The sequence below is a fragment of the Heloderma suspectum genome, chromosome 2, assembly GCF_057233095.1.
Source record: "Heloderma suspectum isolate Gila_16-S chromosome 2, 16-S_ref, whole genome shotgun sequence".
Taxonomy (NCBI): Eukaryota; Metazoa; Chordata; class Lepidosauria; order Squamata; family Helodermatidae; genus Heloderma; species Heloderma suspectum.
The window spans coordinates 224,258,694-224,277,626 of NC_139459.1; the positions used below are offsets into that span (position 1 = coordinate 224,258,694).

The 18,933-nt window shown below is 45.1% G+C and overlaps 1 protein-coding gene across 5 annotated transcripts in view; it reads right to left on the reverse strand.

Annotated features, from left to right (window-relative positions):
• The window catches only part of SEPTIN9 (septin 9), a 297,608-nt gene that overhangs the window by 124,383 nt on the left and 154,292 nt on the right, over positions 1 to 18,933 (reverse strand). For all 5 annotated transcript variants that reach the window (XR_014788313.1, XM_084838240.1, XM_084838239.1 and 2 more), the window contains one exon: positions 643 to 1,299. Coding sequence is in view for 4 of the 5 variants with exons in the window: in XM_084838240.1 (XP_084694366.1) it covers positions 643 to 1,299 (657 nt within the window). In the remaining variant the exon portion in view is untranslated. The remainder of the gene's footprint in view (positions 1 to 642; positions 1,300 to 18,933) is intronic.

The following is an 18,933-nucleotide window of genomic DNA, read 5'->3' on the forward strand; positions in this document are numbered from 1 at the left end:
GAACCGGTTGTTGTGAAGATGAAATGGAGAGGAGGAGGCTCATGTAAGTTGCCTTGGGTTCCAACTTGCAGGAAGAAAATGGAAGGATATGAATGTAATGATAGATAGATAGATAGATAGATAGATAGATAGATAGATAGATAGATAGACAGACAGACAGAGATAGATAGACAGTCCTCATACAAAATGCACCAAGCAAAACAACCCTAATGCAATCCATATTGATGCTGTCTGAAGGATTCCCTTTCACCTCTATTCTACCAAGCAAAGAGACAGTGCCTCTACCGAGCCAATGCTGTAACATATAAAATGCACAACTAAACAACAGATGAACCAACAGAGAGATCCAGTGGCAAGCAAGAGGTACACAATTCATCTACAAAAGTCCACAGTAAACTTGAATGCTGGCCCATTTCACAATTAATATACAGACATGCTTACGGCCCATTCATTTAATATACAGCACACAAAATTGATCCCAACCCCCTAATACTAGAAAAATTCTAAGTTGAGCTATGTGAAAATAGCCATGAGCCAAGGCACTAAGGCTGCACCTCCAAAACAGTAACTGACTATACCCTTGTGGGTGGCAGAACAAAGAAGTGCACAATGCAAAAAAACTTCAAGCCCTCTTCTTCTTACCTTCTTGGCTTTTGGGTGAACTTTCAGTCACTGCCGACTGTAGCTTTGGTTCTGGTGGCAGATGCTGATTGGTTGGGAAAAGCTCCACATTTTCAGTCTGCCTGACTGGTGGTACTGGAACCTCTGAAGATTTTGCTACCTGGATCTCCACACGTTTGGTGGCAACATCAGGTACAGGTGGACTAGTAGCTTCAACTCTGCGCTGTGTTGGTTCAGGGATCTTTGAGGGGCCTTCCATTCTGCGAAGAGCTTGGTCCTGGGGCTTACCTATATTGATCTCAGTCCTTCTGGGAGCAGTCTCAGGGGGCTTGTGCCCCAGCACATCTGCTCTCTTGAGGCCAAATCTTGATGCTCCTGAAGTGGAGTTCTCCACTTGCTTTGATGAGATATCAATGGAGATTTCTGTTCTTCTGGACACTGTCTCAGGATGTTTTGGTCCAGAGAGCTCAACTCTCCTCAGAGAGGACTTGGGAGACCTTTGTGCTGGAGACTCCACATGTCTGGAAGGAGTCTCTGAATTCCTGGTGCCAAGCTCCTGGAATTTCTGTGTGGAGCTGGACACCGCAGACCGAACAAGAGGGTTGGGTGTTCGTCTTTGTGGAGTGGAAGAATTCGGTGGCTGATCTACTTCTTCAACCTCAAAGGATCTCTTTAGAGCTGAAAGATATAAAAATAATCAAGTTTAAACAACACAATCAAATTGATGAGGTTACTGACAGCAGAGATACAAGCAAAACCACAGAGTTCAGCCTCCCAGGCCTGGAAATTATTCAGCAAAGTCATGATTTATTGTATGATGTCCGTCAAACCACTCCGCTTAATAATTCATATCATATGGTGAGCCTGGGAAAGGATGGGAGGGGGGCTTGTCCCTATTGTGCTGCACCTTGGAGAACATAGGGAAACAGCCAAACTTCTTACTGATTTCAAGGCCTCACCAAAGACAGCCAACGATCAGAGAAACTTCCTCAAGACTTCAGAGAAGGCCATGGCTGCTGACCAGATTAAGAAATCAGTGGATCCCTGGGCTGAAATGCGTAATCTGTGAGGTCCCTTCCAATGCTTTGAACCTTTATCTGTCATACTTCCTTGGGGTTCTTCCCTTTGAAATTTGCCTTGCTTTACTTATTCAATTAATATAGGTCCCAACTGCAAGACACTCATTCAGAGATAAATACATGATGGCTCATTAGCTGGGACCTACACATTCAAGTGACAAACAAATCCGAAGTTCTATTCTTCCTCAAACATCCAGGTCCACTCAAAGACAAACAGAATCCCCAAAGTCTTTCTGAAAGGACTACAGTAACTCAGGATCACTTATCACGTTGGTTTTTTCCTGTTCACATTATCAAAGTAACCATAGGGCAGAGTCCAGAAAAAGGGTTGAAGGCAGACATCTTGATAATACATGCATGACCAGCTGCATATCCGGTACATCCATCTGGCAAGCCTCCCAAAAGCTGGTTTGCCAAGCACATGTCTTAGATTCATGTCTGGTTACTCATTACAAAAGCTGCACCATCAGCCACTTTCTTACATACATCTCTAGAAAGTGAATAGCGGATGGGAAGCAGACCCCTGTGGGGAGGAGAATCCTGTGAACTCTCATAAGCCCTTTAAGTGTAAGCTTTGTTAAAGCAGCAATGGGAAGCATCTGTTCCACTCTCTTCTGTATTTTGGGGTCAACTCAGCCTTCCATGTGAGACAACGTTCAGAAGAGCTCAACCAACACAGCCTCAATGCAGCTGGTGGCGTACCAAAGCTTAGACAATCACTTGGTGTTGTTATTGTGTAGAAAGATCTGCTCCTTCTAAACTTTGCAAGATATTTGGACACAAAGTGATTTCTCACATTTTTTTCATTTGCGAAATTTGCACAAATGAAAGGATTACAACTTCATTTCTATCTAATACTACATTTTATTCTCCAGGGCAGCAAACAAACAAACAACCCCCTGCATCTTTTCTGTGATAATTGCCTCAATATCCATAAAACAGTGAAATTCCGTGTTTGCTTTTTACAACTCAGTGGTCAGGTTCGCATGTCACTTTAAGCCATGGTAGTTTATAGGCGACTCACAGTAGCTTATAAACTACTATATCCCCCACATGATCAGACAAATAAGCTACTCTGTATAGTTTGCAGGATCAAGATAAAACTGCACACACAGCTTTCCTTAGTAGGCAGGCACATGATGCATCATCAAAAGCCTGTGTGATTACACACAGAGAGGAGTGAAAATTCTGTGTGCAGGAAGAAGGGGGTGGCATCTACAAACCCTTGGAAGTTTGCAGCCTATGTTCTTCATATGAGGCCCTGAGGTGAGGTTGGTGGGGACCAGAGACAGGACCTTCTGTGTAGCAGCACCCCAGTTGTGGAAGTCCCTTCCCATGGAAGTTAGGTTGGCTCCCTCATAAGTGGCCTTTAGGCAGCGGGTAAAAGCAATATGGTTCCACTGAGCTTATACTGATTAAGACTTCTCTTTGATTTTTAGAAGGGTTTGTTGTTATGTATTTTATCAATTTTGTTTTAGTTTTGTTTGGAATTGTTCTACTTTATTGGGTTTGTGGTTTTATTGTAAAGCACACATTGAGTGGAGAGGCAATTCAGAAATATTTAAAGCAAATAACTGTGGAGAAGTGGTGTCAAAAAGGGAGAGGGCTCAGTGGTAGGGCACATGCTTTGCATTAAGAGGACTCCATCCCCAGCATCTCCTGCTCAAATGATAAGTTTGCAGGTTCTGGGAAAGTCCTCTCCCCCCCTCTGAAGAGCTGTTGCCAATTAGCGTAGATGATACTGTGCTGGTGGCTTAAGCTACTGGGGTAAAAGGCCATAGATCAAGGTTTGCATGCTTCCCTCATTGACATGGTTCTCAACAAACCATGGGTTAACCACTGGGTTATTTAGCCCCTTAATAACCCAGTACTCCAGGTTCACATGTCATGCTCACAACCCAAGACCTGGCCAATTGTGGGTTGTTGATTAAAAGTGGAAGTGAGGAGCACATGAGAGATGCATGGCAAATAATGAGTTAATTAACCTACAATTTGCCATGATGTGCACACCATGTCAATGAAGGCAGCATGCAAACCTTGATCTATGGCCTGGAACCCCAGTGGCTTCAGCTGATATATTGGCCCGTATTATGACCTGCCCATTCAGCAGAACATATCCAGACTGTGTTTAAGGAACACAATATGCTGAATGGAGAACCAAATGCAGCCTGAGGCAATGGTGCCTTTATCCACAGGCTGCTTAAGCAGACATTCCAGTTGTACAGGACAGAAAATACTGTCTTATTTCACAAGCACCCAGATGCCTCAAGTCAGAAACAGGAAGCCTCAAAGCCACATGCAAACAGACATGTGTGCCAGACAGCATCTTCTATAGCAAGGCTGTTACTGTAGCACAGGGCTATCAAACCTCAGGTCCACAGGCCACATCCCGCCTGCCTGGGCTCCCAATCCCACCCCTTTCCCTTCCCCCAGTCACTGATCACTGGGTGGTTTCCTGGCTTTTGCACTGTTTCTTTGCCATTCTAAAAGGCTGAAATGCCTCCCCTAAGGCTTAGCTATGGGTGGTAACAGCTTTAAGCTAAAATACACTAGTATATTTGGTATTTTGGCCCTGCCCCCTTTTGCCTTTGGCTCCACCCACCACTGGAATGTAGCCTCTTAGAGCTTCTTGACACATGTACTGTAGCATCACAGTGGCACCTTGCTGGCAGCAAGAATCTGCACAATACTCCCTGCAGCCTGGAAACATCACAGTGTGTTTGCAACATTATACTTAACCTTCCAGCTTTGTGCATTACCACCAATTAAGATAAATGGCTGTTTACATACTGCATTTGCTAGGTAATGAGACACATTATCTTTTGAAAGAGGTTAAGTGTCTGCTCAGTTAAAACTACCACTCAGAAAACATCAGATCTCTATTGCTATCAAACGAAGACAACAGTGCAGTGAGTAATGAGGGTTTCAAAAGCACTGAGCAATAAACTAAAAAGAACCCCAGAGACAGCACCACAGACCTCCAACAAATGAGGTAATGAGGCAATGGAATCACACATTCTTATAAGCTAGGGATGAACAAACCTAGCCTTAGGAAGTTTGCAGATCAATCTCAATTATTTCTGTTCAACATTTGAATGAGAGCTTGCAATCCAATCCCATCACTGGTGGGAGAGAGAAAAACCATCCAGATGTGTTTTGTAGTGTTAACAATGGAGCCGGGAATCTAAGGGACAGGGAGGTTAGGAAGCAACTAGGCTGTGCCCCCAAAGAAGAGGGCAGAATAGGCAGGGACCTCAGAACTGGGGGAGGCAAGAAGCTGAAATAAGGCAGAGCCAAAGACGGAGGGGAGCTGGAGAAAAACCTCACCAGAACCAGGAGGGGCCATGTGCTGTTAGTGGAGAGGGAGCTGGAGGATGAGAAAAGGGAAGCAAAAACAGAAAGTCCTTGGGCTGAAGAGCTGAGTGCATGAGAGGCCGGGGGGGGGGGTAGGAGTAGGGGAAAACCAATTTCTCAAACTGATTTGTAATCAGTTTGGCAGACTGCAGCTCTCTATTTAATTTTGAATGGTGCTGTAACAGTAACCCCACATTCCCCTCTGTTTGTGCCAGGCCCAAAGACTTAGCCTACACATGCTCACTCAGCCTGGAGCCTCCCTGAGAGGTGTGTAAAGCCACCAAACCCCATGCCCAAGTAACTTTCCCACCGAAAACCACATCAAGCTGTGTGAATGTGTGAGAGACAGATAAGAGGGGAGGGGAGCACTGACATCTCAACCTTTTTCAGGCCAGGGGCCAGATGTGAGGTTTCAGAAAGAAATCAGCATGGAGCTCTCACATCCTCCTTACCACCCACCCATTACTTGCTTCCCTGATGGAGACAGTTTGAGTTGTACAGCTTCCTTTGGATCAGCAAGATCTGAGTTGCAGCCTGTCTTTGTGTTTTCAGCAATGGGACTCTCAGCCATTGTGTCTCTGTCCCAGAATGGATGTTTTCTGATACCTGCAACACCTACCAGTGACTCATTCAGTCTGCAATCACTATTGCAAAACTGAGTCTATACTGCAGATCCCATGGACAGAAGATCTGACCTAATGTTTGAATGTTTCCCTCTCTTGCCCCATCCCCTGCCTCTTATAACACCTAGCCTGATGAAGAGTTCTGGAGAAACCAACAGCTTGCACAATATTTTGTGACAGTTCAGTTGGTCCTAATAAAGGTATTGCTTCCTACCCCGTGCCCTGCAGATTTTGGATTTCTTTTTTTACTTATGGACCAGCATGGCTCTCTTTGGTTTTTATCTTGATATTTCAGCTACATTCTTTAGTGAAGTCCTGCTATGCATTCTGGCCCCACTTGGAGTGAACAGCAGTTGGTGCAGTTGTCAGATCCCCCCTAACCCCATAGGAGAAAAGGAACCCCGTTCCTTAGGCCAGAGATCCTTGGGCTCCTTGGGGGAAAAGGACAGTTCTCATAGAACTGGACTTCCTTCACTATGCATGTCCTCTTGGGGCGAGCCCAGAACAAAGGTGTACCTTGGCAAGCAACCACCTAGGCAGGCCCATCCATCCATCCGTCTGTCCGTCCATCCATTATTTGTTACACTTATATCCCACCTTTTCCCCCAAGGAGCCCAAGGCAGCATACATGTTCTTCCTCCTCTCCATGTTATTCCCACAAAAACCCTGTGAGTTGGTTAGGCTGAGAGTCAGTGTTTTCCCCAAAGTCATCCAGCGAGCATCACTGAGTGGGGACTTGAATCTGGGTCTCCTGAAATCCAGTCCAACGCTCTAACTGACACTATGCTATACTGGCTCTATGATGGATACATGCCTCCCAGCCTCAGGCTGATCACTGAACAAGGAGGGAGCAACACACTCATCAAAGCCTGTTGGCAAAAGAATTCCAAGCCAGGCATTCTCGCAAAGACTTTTCCTGACTCCTCTTTACTTTTGAGAAGGTCAAATATTTCATCCACCCAGGACCAGGGAAGGAGGGTAACAAATGAGATGTATATTTCTTCTGACAGTCAGCACAGGAAAAATACTTTAGACAAACCCCCGACCCTAAAACTCAGGGGAAGCAAAGATTATCCTGAGCTTAGGGCTGCCTCAGCCCCCTGACCAAACTTTTCCCTCCTCCAATTTCCTGTTGCTTTGCTAAGCTTATGCTTCCCTTTCCCTCTCTTTTTCCCACCCAGTGTTACCTTATTCTGACTAATAGAAGCTCAGTAAAGAAGAAAAGAAAGCACAGAAGATTTCAGGAACTAGTAGCCTAGGAGAAGAAGGAAAAGAGTCTTACAAATAGCCTGTTCTGACCTGGGCCAGCAAAAGGGAAGTAAACAAGGGGTGTTCCAGGGCATCTCTACACCAGCCTAAAATCCTGCATTTAAAACAGGGCTTTCTGCTTCTGTGTTACATACAAGATCACAACTCCCTTTTTCACCGGCTTCCTTTCCGCCCTCTCCTTTCTCCCTCCTTCTCCCTGTATCTGAGTCTTCCATTATCTTTCAGTGATCTCACTCCTCTTCTTCCAGCTTTAACTCTCTTGACGGAGGAAACTGAAGCAGAACACGGAACACAATGGGGTAATTTGATAGCTCATTATCTGTGATCTATTTAAAAATGGAACAAAGGACATTTCCTGCAGGAGACGCCTTGAATGATCACAGCGTCATGTAAAGAGCCCGCAAACTTCTGTGAAGGAGCAATCTCAATCGCAGGATAAAAGCTCAGTGTGAAGGAGCCCCCAGAGGGCTCTGCCTCCCAACTCCCCCACAGGGAAGCACCTCTGGAATTATAAACACAACCAGGCTCATTCAGCAGATCAAGCAGATCATTCTTCTTACAAGAATATAAGAGCAGCCCTGCTGGATCAGACCAAGGGTCTATCTCATCCAGCATTCTGTTCACACAGTGGCCATCCCAATGCCTATGGGAAATTCGCAAGCAGGGCATGAGCACAACAGCACCCTCTCAGTTGTGTTCCCCAGCAATTGGTGTACATAGACATACTGCCTCTGATACTGGAGGCAGCATATAGCCATCAAGTCTAGTAGCCACTGATGTTCTGTCCTGCCCTGCCACCAGAGATGCATGGTGTGCCCCGAAGGCCCCAGCCATTTCATTCCTTTTGCTCCTGGGTTGTTGTTGTTTCAAATTGGGGACAACTAGATATGATTGGTGGGGCTGCGGTGGCTTAGTGGTTAAGACGCTGAATTGCAGACCGGAAGGTCAGCAGGACAGCAGTTCGAGACCCGAGTGCTGCGTGACGAAGTGAGCTCCCGTCTTCAGTCCCAGCTTCTGCCAACCTAGCAGTTCGAAAGCAAGAAATTGCAACTAGATAAATAGGTACCGCCTCGGCGGGAAAGGTAACAGCGTTCCGTGCACCTCGGTGTTCAGTCATGCCGGCCACATGACCAAAAAGCGTCTTCGGACAGCGCTGTCTCTTTGGCTTAGAAACGGAGATGAGCACCACACCCTAGAGCCGGACACGACTGGTTGGGGACACCTTTACCTTTAGATATGATTGGTGAGCAGACCTCCTACTTTTAAAAAAGCTTAATAGCTGCTGCACCAAGGGGGGGGGGAGCAAATCAAATGGGAACCATGATGCTTGGGGAGGTGTGTGTTTTTAACCCTCTACCCCATGCTGTTTGCACACCTATCCTCTAAAGCTATTTGCCCCATGGGGCAAAACATATTGGTACCATAATCTGTGGGAAGTAGCAGTGAGTTCCTGAAGAGGCTCCTGAAGAAGCTCCAAGCCTGCCTGCTCTCCAGGATGGGCAGATGATGGGGTTTGCTAGTTGCTCAAGATGGATACAGGATTGTTTGAGGAAAGCTTAAGGTTAATTATTTGGGAGGGCTCACCCTGCTGGAGCCCCTCATTCCTGCCACCCATTTTGAGGCATGATGGAATCTTTCAAATCAAGGCAACAAGATGGTTTTGCAAACAGCTGTAAAGAGTGACCATGGAAAACAAACAAAAAAAGCTTCACAGACAAAAACTGCATCCTTTATTCCTAATGTGTTTCAAGGTTTACCATTTTTCAAGGAACGCAAAACTTCACAAACAAACCAAAGCAACTGAATTGGTTTGTCTGCAATGCATATATTAATGATCATCCCTGGAATGAATAAATCTGGGAGGCTGAATCTGCTCAAACCACTTCTGGATGATGACTGAACCAGCCTCTCTGATGATGCAATCTTATACATGACTACTCAGAAGGAAGTACCATTGAGTTCAATGGGCTTCACTCCCAGGTAAAGGTGTACAGGATTGCAGTCTGATTTAATCACAGTGATAAAGGAAGCTTTCTGACTGCTTGAATTTTGGATCATTTCAGTAAGCATCACTGAATGGGTATTACAGATTAGCCAATCCAGCTGCCTTGGTATAATTGTAAAATTTGCCTCCCTTGAAAGAGTAAACTTCAGAATATGTTAGGAATAAATCATTTGCTTTCTGAAAGCACTCTGAACATCACTGAGCAACTTTCACCATGAGTTTGGCTTAATATATCCCCTTTCTTCCAAGATGTGGTCATTTATAGCAGAATCAAAACAATTGTTTCCTCAAAATCATGACCTTAATTTGGCCGTGTGTGTCAACTAATGATGTTTGCAAGCTTTATATTCTGAAAAGTAGTAACGAAACAACAATTAGAGATAACTCTAATCCCCTTGAAAAAACTCCACACCTAGTTCTGCAACTTGGGGGTCATATTTCTCGCCCACCCCAGCAAATGCCAAACCATTGTCAGATTTCATTAGGAATTAGCTTGGAGAACTGGAGCTCCAATTAGGAAAACAGATGATGAGGCAAGGGAAAACAGGACTGATTAAAAGCAATTATTTTAATGGATTTTAAAAGTAAAACAAATGCTGGATAATGATGCTGATTCATTTTATTTCTATACCTCCCAATAGCTGAAGCTCTCTGGGAGGTTCACAACAATTCACATTTACCTTGTGTTTATAGTCACGCACACACACACATGCACACACACACACAGAGAGAGAGAGAGAGAGAGAGAGAGAGCTTCTCCTTTAAAAAATATTAATCCAGTTTAAAATGAGATCTTCTTTCAATGCAGACATGTTGAAGCCCGAACTTCTCTCTTAGAAATGAATTCAAGACTTTTAATCAAACCCATGACCATCCATCAAACACAAAAAGAGTTCAAAGCTGCTTTTCTATGTAAAGAACAAAGCAAGAGGAAAGTATCTGGCTTTTGAGGCCACACAATAGAATAGATCATGTACTGTATTACACTGAGCTTGATTCAAGCAAGTGTGCGTTATGAACTGGAATGGAGCAGATTTGACCAGAGCCTTGCAGTCTTCCAGAAGTTTTTGGGAGCTAGCTTTGCTGCCTGCAAGAGTTGGGAGTATTTGACCTGAATGTCTCACATAGTGAAAGCTGGTAGCAAAATTGACTGTGTCTCATACACTGAATTCAGTCAAGATGCCCCTCCTGCTCCAGTGAGTTTTAAAAGTTCAGTTTTCCTGTCTGTATTACAAATAGCTTGTTGTGCATCTTATGTTCCCAAGAAGGGTCCCTTCCATCTATTTCAGGCTCTGCGAAATAAGGCTTGACATCAAACACTCCCTTAATTAACATGGTGTGAGGACAATTCTCGGTATGACCCACGTGGAACAAGGGAAGCTCAGCCAGTCGCCTCTGCTGGTGGTTTGTGAATTAAAAAGAAAAGCCCAAGTGGAAGCCAAATGGATGCCATACATACTGCTGCAGGAGACCAATGTCAACAAAAAAGGGTGGGATAGGCTACTTCCTGCAAGACTAACACCAAGCACATACAGAGACCTGCAGAGAAGGTGAGTGCTTCACATCAAACATCTCCCACCCATCTTTAGATTTCTGGGACACTTCCGATTGATTTGCATCGATGAGATAATGTTCAGAATGATTCCCAAGGATCATGTGTAGTGGATCACATGCTGGGCTTGGCGTTAGGGCTGAGCTGTAGTCAGCTGTCTCTGAGATGAGTCAGGAGTTGATAACCAGGAGCCAGGGAGTCGAGCTGGGGAATCGGAGCCAGGGAACAAACAGGAGTCAGAACCAAGGAGCAGGCCAGAGGTTGGAGCCATGAGAAAAGGGAGAAAACGGAACCGAGGAACAGGCCAGAGATCAGAGCTGTGGGACGAGAAGAAGCCAGGACCACAGGACAAGCCAAAGAACACACAGGGATACACCACTGCCAGGAAGATCTTGTTGCTCAGGCAAGGCCTAACTCAAGCTGGAAGCCCTTTTACAATCCTTCCTGTTCAGGAGGGTTCAATGGCAGGGCCAGTCCAAGACCTGAGGGGACTTAATTGCCTAAGCAGTTTTCCCCGCATGCAATTCTGCAGCTCATCATCACATGGGGCAACTGCACAAAGGTCCAAGGTACCCAATTTGAGTCCTGGTAACTCCCTGTACTTGGACCAAGGAATTTCTGTTCAAGCATTAAACTCACTGGGCCGCCTCTGGCATCTCACTATCCCTGCCATACCTTACAAGGCTGTTATGGGGATACATTTCAAAGGAGTAGCCATGTAACTCTGTTACAGCAAAAATGACAAAGACTCCTATAGCAAGCTGAAGACTAACGAATTTATCATAAGCTTTTGTTTTGTGGACCAGGGTTCATTTCATCAGTTGTAACATAAAGATAAACTTGGATATATCAATGTATCCCATTCTCATTTCTTTAGGGGAAGGGCAACATGCAAAGTTAACAAGTAACTTAAAGCATATATATCTCAATGTTTTGCTATGACAAACCAAATTAAAATTAATCCAGATTTGTATTTAAAATACAAATACTGGATTCAGATTCAATCCAGTGCAAAAAGCTAGATCCTAAGATGGCAGAATTTTACAGCAGGTGTTCATCCAAGAGGGCAATTCCAAGGTAATCTCCTACAAGAGTCCATTTAGTACAGACATAATCAAAACATCGCAGGGAAAAATGACACAGAAATCATGTGCAGGGGTCGGACTGGTGGTTCTGCTGCAGAACCTCACTTAGGAACAGGAAAGGAAAAATCACAGTCATAAAGCTAAAGAAACCCTGGTGCATACAAGCACAGTCTGCTCAAATGTCCACTGGCAGAAGAAGGAAAAATTCAGAGCGTGGGCAGCACCAATAACCCTGGGGGATGTCTCCATGAGCGATTCACTCTGAGCTGGATGCGTGTTGAGGTCGCTAGGGATACATGATGTTGTGGCCATCCAGCAGCCATCCTGGAGCTTATCAGGGGGAAAAAAACAGATTTCCTGAGACTGCTTAAAGTCCAGTTTTTTTCCTTAAGCAGCTCCCTGGTATAGCTGCTGTGTGTCCCAACTCCCGCATTTACCTCGGGTATCCTAGCCCTGCCCAGGGGTGTGCCTTTCACCATGACCCTGGTCAAGGGGTGTTTCCTGTGTGTTTCCAGTCCCTGCACAAACCAGTTAGTGTCTACTCAGAATTAACTCCCATTGTGGTAAATGAGGCTTCTCCCCTGAACGCCCACATCAGAACTTACGGAGATCCCCCTCAACTGAAATGGCACAGTTTAAAGCTTAATTCTCTAAGTGCTGTAAAGCGGGACTTCGAGGCTCTGATTCTCCTTTGTTTGGTTTACTGCCTTAGGAAGTAACTACTTTGACCCTTATACAGATCTTGAGCAGCATTGGGATACAATGGGGGCTGGTTTCCCATCTTTGTGTTTACTGCTCTCTTTCCCACAACAAATCCATTAGTGTCTCCTCAGAAGTAATTCCCACTGTACTGAATGAGTGGTACACTCTTGCCCTCTGAAAGCTCACATCAGATTTTACAGAGATCCCCATGAAGTGAATACAGAGTTTAAAAGGGTGGATTCCCTGAAGCCTGTAAAGCGCTTTACCGAATCTGTGATTTTCCGTGGCTTGGTGTATTGCCTTAAAAATAACTACTTCACACCTTCATTATATTGATCCTGCAGTTAGAAAGGGGGCTGGTTTCCCATCCCTGTGTGTCCCCCTTTCCCAGCACAAGCATGTGTGTGTGTATTCCCACTGTGCTCAATGAGGCTTGCTCCTGAAATGCAGGTGCATCTGGACTTTCAGGGGAAAGGAAAAAGGGGAGGAGGGGTGAAGCTTCTCTTATTGGTTGAGCAGCCCCTGCCAGTCAGATGATGTTCACTCCAACCCCCACCAGGAAGTATGTTCTGTGAAGCAATTTTTACTGGTGCGGAGCACTCGCTCATGGAGCCCTGCATGGACCAAAGAGCAACAAAGCTATTTCCTTTTTAAAAATCCAGTGCTCCTCCATTCTCTCCTCCTTCTGTTGTCGTGGAGACATGGTCTTGGTCAGCAATAATCCTGGTCAGCAACTGGTTTTACAGGAAGGCCACTTTAGAGTAAGGGATGGCGGGTAATGGGCCAGACCTACCCCCTCCCCCAAAATGAATTGCCAGTCCCCCTGCCACAACCCACCAGCTAGTGATACTCCAGAGACCAGGTTTGGCCCTGAGAGCTCCAGTTGCTGATTGCTAGGCTATAATAACCCATTGAACAGCTTCACATTTTTGAACTTCTTTCAAACTGCACAAATATCTTTACATATTTGTATTTTATTATCAATAATCATCTGAGTATTATTTTAAATCCGAGCTTTGCCTGACTTCCTTGGCCTTGTCTTTGGCTCCTGCATACTCACTTAAGTCACTGAATATTTCTCAACTGGATCTTCAATTGCTCAGCCGCTTTAATCCCCAACAAGCCTGACCATGCAGGAATCTATGCTGTACACCAACCACAACTGTCTTATAGCGTGTACAAAAGCAGATGGACCAACAGCGTTTCAGCAGGTCCCTGGATTTACACATACCTTGGCAGACCCCTGACTCCCCCAGGGAAGCCCTTGTGAAGCCATGCACTCCCAAGACAGCTTGTTCATAGCAGCATTAAAACACAACATGCCCCACTGAGTTGACAACTCGATAAATGCACTATCAGATCACTCTCCCTCAAACAACAACAATAACGTAGGAAGCCGGATGGATTTCTCTTTACCCCAGAAAGGAAGGGAGGGAAGGGAGAGCAACCAACTGGCCAATGACTGCTTCCACCCCCTCAGCTAGCGCAGTGGCCTGCAGGGAAGAGTAAAGGTTAGAATGACAAGAGGGATTCTCAGCAAACAAGCAAAGTACAACAAACATGAGCTGTCTGATGGGCAGAATCTTTGGTCAAGAAGTATCACGGAAAAAGATCCACTCTTCCTACCCGCCCCTATCCCCCAAGCCAACTGTACTTTTCTCCCTCTACCCTGAAACACATATGACATTGAAGTGTCAAAGTTTCTTTTTTACTAGGCTAAGCACAGAGGTCCCAGTCCGGATCAAGACCCTAGTTTGGGGGGGGGGGTTAAGGGGGCATTTAACCTTTTGCCCCACTGTGGTCCTGATCCAGATCAGACCCCCCACACACACACCTGTGATTTACATTGCCAAATAATGATCCATCAAAGCAAATTAATTGGGACTCCTGCTTAGCTGCATTTTCAACTAATATATGCTGTTGCTCACAGTGGGCTAAAATGCAGTTTTACCAGGAAATCCCATCTACAATTTTAAAGAGAATGACCCTTCAGCCTTGGATTGCTTTCACACCTCTCATTATCCTACAGCAGACTAGGAGGATGAGAAAATCCTAGGATAAAGGAAGGGAAGAATAAGGATGGACATGGACAAATGGGGAATTAAGAGAAAGGACCCACACAGAAGGCACACTACAGAATGCTCAAGGCTATGATCAGAAATTTGCATCTGGATTTGAATATTTCTGCCCTAGGCCATGAGTCCAGACTGAGATAAATTAGGCACACTGGGACACTGGCTTACTTTTCTGTATGATGATAACTGCAAGTATCTGAGAAAAGGATTGAAATGGGACAGAGGCACTGTAGGAAAAGGCACATGGGGGCATTGGACAGACATATAACTTACCATCCACCTGCTCATCATAGGCAAGCAGCAATTGCCCTAGGCAAGGTCACTGCAGCCAATCCACCCACCTGTACAAATGGCCTAACTAGAGCCCATTTCAGCTGTTTAAAGCCAGGAGTGGCAAGCTAGGGAAACAGCCCAGCACTATTACACAGCAATGAGGTCTAAGCTGAGACATTCAGGCCTCTTCATATACCATCAGCTCTTACACTACTGGCCAAGCAAACTTCTGAATTCTCTGTCCAGAACTTGCCATGCTGCGCATAAAGCCTCTTAAGCACCACAGACTATTAGGTGTTTGGGGGATGCATTGAACCAAATGAATACAGACATAGAAAAGTTACATTTCTTTTGAGTATCCTGGCTGCTCCTTTTACAACTGCAGAGGCTCTAAATCATCAAAAGAGCTGAGAACATGAGATCGCAAAACATTTATTCGCTGGGCCCCAACCCCCAATTGTAATGCAGCCTGAGATCCAAGTGCTGATCTCTGATCGTGGAAACCTAATTACTGCAGAAAACTGAGTCACTCACTCATTTTTCTCTGCATGTATATGTGACAGAAAACTATAGCCAATTGCAGCTTATTTATATGCAGTGTGCAGCCATCAGACATGATAATCTGCATGTGGGCTTTCATGTGCTTTCTTACTCCATGTACTTTCTGTGTAGGAAAATCATATGTCTGAAGCATCATATACTTCCCACTAGATTCTTATTCCCTGCTAGTGAACAACTTAGAAGTAGGTGTGCAACTACTTAGAGCAACAGTCTTCCAACTTTTTCACACCTGGCACGCATCTTTAACCCCAGTGGGAAACAAGGGACCCCATTTAAATTATCTAATCCTTCTCCTTCTCCTCCTCAGAATGTATCTGTACTTAAGGCATAGGCTGCTTCCAGATGAGGCCCTGCCTCATTCACAGAATTTTACAGGGAGTCCAAACGACTTTATCTTCCACTTGTAACCCTTCTGTGTTTTCTGCCCTGAAAGGTGGCCAATAAATATTTTAAATAAATAACATATCCCTGCCATGTTTTCCCACCACTTCTTCTCTCTTTTTTCTTACCAGAAAAATAAATATTTTAAGGAGGGGAAGGCAGAATAGCTGCACAGTGCCTTCTTGATTGGTAGTGATAGGAGCAGTCCATCAGGAAGCACCCATAACGATTTAACAGTCATTCCTTTTTGTGAAGTGTAGTTTTGGGAAGGGGCTGGCAGAGATCTCTAGAATTATTAGCAGCTGCAGTAAACTACCAATGGGGGGGTGTTCCTAGAGGATCCATGACGGTTGAGCTATTAGCAATGGTATACATTTGTATAGTGTATGCATAATCTGAATCTCCCCACCATCTTCTTCCCTGCTCAGTCTTTTTTGTTGTGGTACCACTTGTGTGATCCACCATAGATCAGGCCAGAGACCCACTGGTGAATCCTGACTCACTAGTTGAAGGCCAGTGACCAAGAGGTAAAACCAGCTGTTAATTCTTGGAACAGCAGCCAAGAGTTAAATGTCTTACATTCGAGAGAGCTCAGACAATCAGTATGAACCCAAGGTGGCAGTTATATAAGCTTTAGTCATAATCAATGTGGTCGTCTTGAAGGTGCCACAAGACTCTTCATTGTGTTTGCTGCAACTACATAATGTGGCAACCCCTCTGGAAACAACATAAGTGAGTTCCTACTGTAGAAACAAATGTTAGTGATTGGGAGACTCCTTGTAACGTACCGGCCCATGCCAATCACTAAAGCAAACCGTCAAAACAAAACTAATCAGCACAGGGAAACTTTGCAGCACAATATGTCGTTCAAATCATTTCTTTGGCACATACAACTCAGTGCAGTTCTAATGCTCTGTTATATACACAGTGTTCCCTAATGTATTTTGTACACAGTGCTCTTATGATGATGAAAGCAGCAGACACTTTCCAACTATGGCAGAAGGGCTCACCCACCCACCCCTTCACTATGGGAGCTCAGAATCGTGAAAGGTAGAAGCAATGTTTACCATTATCCATTCTTACTAAAACTATGCAATATATGCTTCATTCAACCTGTTTGCTTCAGAAATAAGATAACAAACTGTACAGTCACCGAACTTATGCTCAGAAAAGACACATGAAATCATCTAGCCAAACCTTCCACAACCTGGGGCCCTCCAGATGTTTTGGACTTCAACTCTCACCAGTCCCAGCTAACATGGCCAATGGTCAGGAATGCTACAAGTTGTTATCCCAAATATCTGGAGAGCACCAGGATGGGGAAGACTTCTCCAGCCTTGCCCCTGTTCTCAGGAAAATCATCTCTGATTTTAGGATACAGTCTGTTGTTATCCAGAAAGTAACAAAGCACGCCCCACCACCCAAAAAAGTGGTAAGTAGCCAAATAGATATATACAAAGCCCAAACCCTAAATAAGGCAATGAATGACCCCAAATATTTAAGCAAAAGCTGTCTATCCAGTCTCTCAGCAGTGGGGGGAAAATGCTTCCACTTCAAGGACAATGCTATCCCACCCCTGATGCTCAACAGAAAGGCCCTTCATTTCAGGACCCTTCTCACATGCAGTTGCATGCCAGCCTGCCACTCCAGTGCATCCCAAGCTTTCTGCCCTCTGGTCATATATTCCAGACCACCTTTCCCCAACCTGGCACTCTCCAGATGTATTGAATTAAACTTCCATCGCCACCAGCATGGTGGCTGGTGGTGATGGGAGTTGTAGTCCAACACGACTGGAGGGCACCAGGCTGGGGAAGACTGTTCAAATGGGAAGATTCCCTGAGGGGGAATTCAGAGGTCCCTCCATGTATGCCGTGGAAAAGGGGGGAGGGAACTAGAGCAGGGTGAAGCAGTGCAGCTGGTATGTGGGCTGTCTGTCAGGCCAGCTGCAGGCACCCTGTCTCACCATTTAAATGTCAGAGTCAGGAGTGTAAATATTTGGAATGGTTCTGAGGCCCAATGACTCTGTTGTTGCCTTTACATTCACAGCATGCTCCCATCAGGGTTTGGCGGCTGCTGTCCAGCCTCCTGTTCCCCTTGTTTACATTTGTTTTCCCTTTCTCTGCTGGAGCAAATGTAAGTGGCCTGCTGTTTTCTTAGCAAACCTTGCTTGGAAAGCACAAGTTACCACTAAAGCTCCCCTTCCCTTTAAAACCCACTATAGGTTGGTCGTGTTTTCCAAGGCTGGTTCCCTATCAGAAAATCCATCAAAAAGAGTCAATTTGTTCTCAGGCGATAGCTGGCTTGGAGGAATTTCCTGCCCAGTAGGATACAGAGAAGGTGCAGAGGGGAAATAATTCAGGCTTCTTGAGATCTCTCACTCCTGCCATTACGTGGGGTACATAATCCACAACTAGTGCATTCTCCCCACTGAGCCAAGGTCCTGCAAGGGGTTACAAATGTGGTATAGTGGATTTTTATTTATTTACATTTCTTTGCAGGCCACCTTTAAGGATGGAACCCTTCAGACACATTGTAATAAATGGTGCCTTTTTCCAATCTTTAGGGGTGAGGGATAAGTGAGGCATCTCTGGAAAATTAATACCATTCAGGTCTTCTCTCCTTACAAAAAACTTGCTTGGGTACTGCAGTTTTTCTGCTTCCCATTATGTCATATCAGCATGGATTTTTCACATGCAAAACACTGTCCTCGTATAAGGATGACCATCCTCCTACAAGGGGCACTGGAAACTTGCAGCTGGCCCAAGTTCAGCAAGGGCAACCTGAAGCCTCACAGCAGCCTGGGAGCTTCTGAAATGTGGCTCCTTCCTTCACTGCCCCTCCCAACTCTTTACTGCACATGACGTATGGACAAGGTACTGAATCCATCATCACTGTGATGAAAGTGTCTCCAATAACATAGCCAAGATGTTCCTACCCTGAAGAAGGTGGCAAAGGTGGCCCTAAGTGCTTTCAGCCTTTGCAACCTCACTCTCAAACTGCCCAGTGATCTATCACACTTCATCTTCTCCCACCTTCCTGCTCGAGCTTTACTGACCAAAAATATCCGATCGAACCCTGCAGGCCCCATGATTATTACAAGCTGTCTGCATCAACCCATCTGCTGGGAAGATTTGGGGAGGCAAAAAATAACAGTTTGTGAAAGTGAACATCTGCTTTCACATCTGCCCAAAAGCATGCAATTCTAGCTAGCATTGAACAAATGGCAATATGGATGTTGAAAAGGAGTCAAATCCCAAAACAAATTCCATGAGTGGGGAAGCTTTCCTAAGCACTGGGCATGCCATGACCCTTCAGCAGAAATGCCAAATGGCAGAAGAAGAACCAGAAGAGCT